The 6,177-nt window shown below is 38.6% G+C and overlaps 1 protein-coding gene across 2 annotated transcripts; it reads right to left on the minus strand.

Moving 5' to 3' along the window:
- Positions 1–1,447: 1,447 nt before the first annotated feature.
- Positions 1,448–5,661, minus strand: LOC104602854 (NAD(P)-binding Rossmann-fold superfamily protein). Of its 2 annotated transcripts, none has more exons than XM_010266709.3 (5): positions 5,296–5,661; positions 4,645–5,127; positions 3,427–3,685; positions 2,518–2,712; positions 1,448–2,039 (listed from the first exon to the last, which is right to left on the minus strand). In XM_010266709.3, the coding sequence occupies exons 2-5, from the start codon at positions 4,734–4,736 to the stop codon at positions 1,644–1,646; spliced, it is 942 nt and encodes a 313-aa protein (XP_010265011.1). In that variant the 5' UTR covers positions 4,737–5,127; positions 5,296–5,661; the 3' UTR covers positions 1,448–1,643. The 2 variants fall into 2 exon arrangements, with proteins under 2 accessions (XP_010265011.1, XP_010265012.1); XM_010266710.3 differs by having other exon boundaries at positions 4,645–4,842; positions 5,296–5,436.
- Between the last annotated feature and the right edge of the window lie 516 nt (positions 5,662–6,177).

A 6,177-nucleotide genomic window follows, 5' to 3' on the forward strand; every position in this document is an offset into this window, starting at 1 on the left:
CTACCAAACTAAGCCGATGGTTCATATGATCCTTCTTCAGGTCTTCCAGGACAAGCTTTCGTCTTCAAACACCCCAACAATGGTCACATACATGCACAAGGGAATGCATGCTGTGCATGTGGAAGTTATGAACTTACGGATTTGACCCAATCCGATTCAGTCCAGTATGAGTCTATTATAAATGGATCAAGTCCAATCCAATCTAATGAATATTTTGGACCATTTTGGACCGATCCAATTCAATGTCTAGACCGTCCAATCTGTTCAAATTCGTTAGATTGGTTTCAACCCAAATCCGGTCCATTGACACTTATATTCTTATCTTACATCTATGGACCAGATATTGGCTTAATCAAACCCAATCTAATATAAATTTATACGGATGGGCCAGGTCCAATCCAATCTAATAAATATTTTGGACCGGATTGATCCAATCTAATGTTTTGTTGCTCCGTCCAAATTGATTTTGGACTGGACATAGTCCAATCCAAAACCGGTCCATTGACACCCTTTATCAAATGACTCTACTCATACCATTTGGATCGAGCAACCATCCTGGAGTGACATTAGAAGACTAACCTCAACCTTTTCTTCTATACAGTTTAACCAATTGGCTCATCTTTTTGCTTTATTTGCTTGTCAAGGTTTCTGTTTTAAGAAATGAAGTTGGAATATCTCCTTTTTCTTACGCACTTCTCTCTTTCTATTACAGTCTTGAGACTTTGTTAAAACAGGCGATAGCCCAGAACCCTATTGAATCAGATGAGCTGGGTACCATCTTGTGTATCCTATGCTGCTACAGCAGCTAAATAGCTTCTGTTTCTCAAATGCTGACAACTGTTATGGCATATGCGAAAACTTCAATGAATCATTTCCATATTGCTCTACTTTCGTTTTTTCACTTTTTGTATTTTGTTTTTGGGTGAGAGCTTTACTTGTAAACTAATAATTACCACATATTCCAGAGACATGGCACTTGACAGAATGGAATGGCAGAACAGGATTCATGCAGCCCCGTGTTGATGAGACAAAGCTCATATAACGATGTAATGATATTAGTAATTTAGCTAACTAAACTAGGCCAGTTCTGCCTTATATTGGCATATAAAAGAAACTAAGAAAGCACATACAGATCCAAACGGTTCAAACTAGATACCAGGAAAATTTTCCAAGGAAAACAAAGAAATGTTGACATTAGCATAATGATCATGAACTGGGTACTGTCTATTTAACAATTTTCAGACAATTCCAATTACTCTTTTGATCTGCTTCCAAGTTTGATTGAATCTGCTTTTAGTATTTTATCCATTAGGTGTTTCGCTTCTTTTGTTGTACTAGGGTGTTGTCTCATCACCCTTTCACTTCCTGTACTACATTTCTATTTTAATAATATGCTCTGAATGATTTGTAATCAAAGAAATCAAATACCAGTCGGCCACACAAGATAGTTCTCCAAAAAGAAGCCATTTTCCCCCGTCTTCTGAGGAAATAAAAAGGATTAAACTAATCGCTTGCTTCACTGGTTATTACAAGTCTGGCAGTGGAGCCCTGAACATCAATTTTCCTTTTGGATCAAGATGATTCCCTCTACGGGTAGACTTAAACTGGATAATCAAACCCTGCATTTATATACAATAACCACCTTAGAAACTAATCTCTCGCCTTTCCGCAAAAAATTTTCCTGCCACTGGCTGTCCTGATAGCAGTGAAAGCCAGACTCCTGTATCTGCACCTTCTTTAGCTGAAATGTTCCCTTGCCATCCTGTCATAGCAGTTTTCACCCAACCTGGGCAGTAGCAATTCATATGGATCTTTTGACCCTCTGGCCGGCTGCAGAGTGTTCTTGCCATTAGCCGAGTATAAGCATTGACAACAAGTTTTGATAGAGAGTAGTCAGTAAACATTTGAGGCCAGCCGCCTGATGTCCAATTGCCATGTTTCACTTGTTCAAGAAAACAAATCACAGTTCGATCTATCAGTTCTATGGAGAGGGATTCCTCATCAGCTAATTGCTCCCTCAAAGTTGCATCTCCAAGCCTCTGTCAAGATTTAGTACATATTGATTATTGTGATATGGAGAAAGGTTTCAATATATAAATTCTTGGCTTCAGTTTAGAAACTTAAAACACAAGTTCAGTACCACACAATGACATTGAAGAAGTGGCAGCAAATTCAGCATATATATATAACTCAAGCCCTTCATGGAATCCAATCTTATAGAAACAAAAATGTACAACAAGCTACCAAATGTACTAGTGACTGGCTGCTTATTTATGAATTATGACTGGAGGTGTGTACCCTGTTGTACACTTCTTGTTTCTAACAAATCCAGAGCCCTGTTGTACCATCTATCTATATGAAAAGCTAGCGTATCTTAAGGCTGTGTTTGGTTTGATAGAAAATAAGAGAGAAACACAAATTATTTCAGGAAAAGAGAAAAAAAACAGACGAATATCAAAAAGAAAAAAAAAAAGAAAAGCCACAGGCAGGAAAAGGAATGAGAAATTGTTTACTCACATTTCGCCTGCCATTAAGTCTACCAAGTCTGGAGCTGACATTCACAATACGAGCCCCCGGAGAAGAATGTTTCATCAAGGGTATCATAGTTTCGACCATCCTTTTAGTGCCAAAATAGTTGGTCAAGATAACCTTCTCAGCAAATTCAACTGAATTATTTGACCCAAGATTATAATTAACACCTGCATTATTTACCTGCCACAGGTTTTTTAACACAAAGTTGGCTCTCAAGTGATAAGAGACTTGAACTCTTTACTTCTTTTATCAAATAGTTGACAAAATGAGCAAAAGAAAAGATCAATAACTGAAAGAAAAAAAAGAAGAAACGATACTTGACAATGGCATCCTATAACTCTCCAATTAGAAGACATACCTCAACATTCAAATACCAACAATGCACCCAGACCAATAAATCCTACATTGGATTCAACGCAGACCCTGTGCGCTAATTTACGTTTCATTGCACACAACACACCTAACCTATACAAAGCATATCTTTCAACCAGATCTCTCTCTCTCTCTCTCTCTCTCTCTCACCAAAGTTATATACCAAAGAAGAGTTGATGGAAATCAAGCCAATTGCAGTATACGAATGATAAAAGGGCAGGCAAGGTTGAACCAGTGACAGAAAGTGAGCTTAAGAAATTCTTGTAACTTCTAACAAAGATATGGTCTATGCACTGTTACAAATCACAGTAAGTATGTAGAGGCAAGCCTAAAGCTAAAAAAAGGGCAGCCCAGTGCACAAGGCTCCCACCAACGTGGGGCCTGGGGAGGGACAGATGTACGCAGCCTTACTGCTACATATACAAAGAGACTGTTTCCAAGATTTAAACCCTGGTCACCCAGGTCGCAATGGATAAACCCTACTGTTTCCAAGAGGCAAGTCTAAACTTTAAAGCATCTTACCAAAATATCGATACCACCAAAGTTCTGATCCATCCACTCAGCAAATTGTTTGACAGATACAGGGTCCAGAATGTCCAATTGATGGAAGGCAACATTTAAGCCTCCCTCCCTTAAAGCAGTGGTTGCTTCTTGGCCCTTGGTGATGTCTCTTGATGTTATAATCACTTTCAGACCATGTCCTGCAAGTTGCCGAGCAATCTCATATCCGATTCCTCTGTTTGCCCCAGTCACCACAGCAACTGTTTCTGAGCTCCACCACCTACAAGCATCCAGACGATGTAATGCAAAAGCATCATTAAGTTTTACACAAACGAGGCAAATATTCACATAAATAAATAGAGCCAGTCAAGCATGATTGCACAGGCTGTTTGTTCTACCTTCAAAACAAATAAATTATATTAATCAATTAAAATCATCCAATCAGAAGAGTTTTGGCATAGATAATCACTTGGGTGGAACTTGAACCCATTCAATTGTGTCTCAATGCTCTGTTACATTTGTGAATTAATTGTTTAGAGCTTGAGGTAAAAGTCCATTATAGTTCCAGCTTTTTGCAACATTACCCTTCCCCAATCTGTATCTTTCTTTCTTTCTTTCTTTCTTTATTTTTACAATCCCACCAGAACACTTCCTTGTCAAGTTTTAATGCAATTCTATATGATTATGTTTTGTAAGTATAGATTCCATAAAAGACCAGTCCAATCCAGACTCTGTTTACTCAAAAAAAAAAAAAAAAAGGAGGCTGACTCCATAATTCGTAAGGAACCCAGTTGTGGGGTTTTGGGCAATGGCGAACAGTTTGCCACTTGCCAGGCTTGATTTTGCCTCCGGATTTTAAAATGGATTTCTCTTAATAGAGTGTATTCTGCAATCCCATCCGAAAACTTCTTTAGCATGTAGTCCATCAGATTTATTGATTATGGCTATTTTTCTTTTTTAGTGTTCTTGATTATGGCTAAATCAACCAACCACTCTCAGTTGGTTTGGCAGCTCTGTATGGCACTAAAGAATTGGGTTCTACCAAAATTTACTAGTTTTTGGCCGAAATTATGTGCACTTATTCTACTTCTGCAGCTGATAATGTTAATTGGGTAAGATTTCCTGCGGATTCTCAAGCGAAGCAAGAACCCCACAGGTGCTAGTTAGGGTTTGGAATGATTATAAAAAAAAATTACAACAAAATAAAATTTCCCGAAATTTTCAGATAACATGAAGCACCTGTCCTCAGCAGCATAAGGGATTTTCCTCAGTTCAGTTATCTCCTGGAGTCTCTTTTCTCTCCGCTCCTTCGCCCGCTCCTTTCTCCCCATCGCAACTTTTGTTTTTTCAACCTACTCCACGGTGTTCATCTCTCTCTCCTCTTGCACGTGTTTTCGTGTCTCATTCGAATCGAAGTAAATGCAGGAAATGATAACCCTGCGAAGGGGCAACAAACAGAGCTAAAGGCCATCTATTTCATGGAACCTCTTTCCATTGATAATGCATGTGATGTGGCTTAATCCGGATGCTCCCTGCTGGATATGATCTAATTGCCATCACTTATAATTCTGCCTCCTTTCCTGCTAAAAATGTGTTCTATGCACCTTTTAGGTGTTAATAAACTAAGCCTGAAAAAACTTAAAGCCTCTATTTTGGGGAAGAAAGTTGTATATATGTTTCTGAAGCTCAATCTCCTACCCTCGAAATGGAATTCTTTGATTGCTACAAAAACGAGAACAGAAAATGTAATGAACATAACAAAAACTATTAATGCCTGCTTTTAGAAGCTGAACCATCATCATCAAGCTAATTAACACCTCAAGTATTAGATAAGCTAAAACCACAGCACTGGTTGATAGCGGGAAAATATCTTATAAATCAAAATTTTACCTGCATGTTTGCTTTGAATTTCGAAAATTACAAAAAAAGAAAACTCCACATATGTGCTTCAATCTGTCAGAACAACAAGAACACCACCCATCAAGCCCATGCCTGAATTTGCTAAATAGAAGAAAAGCGAACGTAGGGTTTCCTTTTGATAGAAAACCGAAAACAACCGACTACACTTCCTATGCAGCCATTGTCGGTCGGGTGCGCCGTGCGCGTAAAACTGAACCAAATACGATTTGTAGCAAGCATCGGGCATCAGCTGCACTTTTGGGTACCCTAAATTTCGCGGGTAGTGACACTCAGCCCACTGAACTTTGTTTTGTAACAATCCCATAAAATTTTGGATTCCAGCACTTTGCCCCCCCCATCATTAAGCGAGTAAATTTTAGGATTTCTTAATGATGCAAATAAGTGTGAATGTAAATATATATAGTGTAAAATAGTTTATATAAATTGTAAAATTGGGTTAGTTTTGCACCGGACTTCTTACCAAACAAACTTTTAGTTGTAATGGATGCAAACATGAATTTCAATAAAGCATAGCACTTTTATATCTTATTTATCAATGTAAATATGCATTGGTCTGTCATTCGTCAATGCATAAATGTAATGTTGCCAAGGTGATAGTACGCGATCTGGATGCTCTTAGCTAGAGGGCAACTTGAACGTCGGTCTGGCTAGTTGAACTGCAAGGAAGTAACACTCAAAGAACCCGAGGTGGCTTACCTGGCGTGGGTACTCTAATGCTTAAGTCAACACTCTTGGTATGCGAGTTGAAAGCTTGAAAGTAAGTAAGTGAGCAATTAATTGCATGTACCTTGTGACGTTGGGGTTGGTGCCCTTATATAGGTGAGCTGCCATAGGCTTTATGAAACACCTCCG

The sequence above is a fragment of the Nelumbo nucifera genome, chromosome 1 (assembly GCF_055504915.1).
Source record: "Nelumbo nucifera cultivar China Antique chromosome 1, China Antique-T2T, whole genome shotgun sequence".
Taxonomy (NCBI): Eukaryota; Viridiplantae; Streptophyta; class Magnoliopsida; order Proteales; family Nelumbonaceae; genus Nelumbo; species Nelumbo nucifera.

Bases quoted from the DNA above. Each gene is read 5' to 3' on its own strand.
- LOC104602854 (XM_010266709.3), bottom strand. From the start codon at position 4,736: ATGGGGAGAAAGGAGCGGGCGAAGGAGCGGAGAGAAAAGAGACTCCAG. The intron at 3,686-4,644 runs GTGCTTCATGTT...GGATGCTTGTAG, and splicing joins CCTTATGCTGCTGAGGACAG to GTGGTGGAGCTCAGAAACAG. The intron at 2,040-2,517 runs GTGAGTAAACAA...AAATCTTGACAG, and splicing joins GACTTAATGGCAGGCGAAAT to AGGCTTGGAGATGCAACTTT.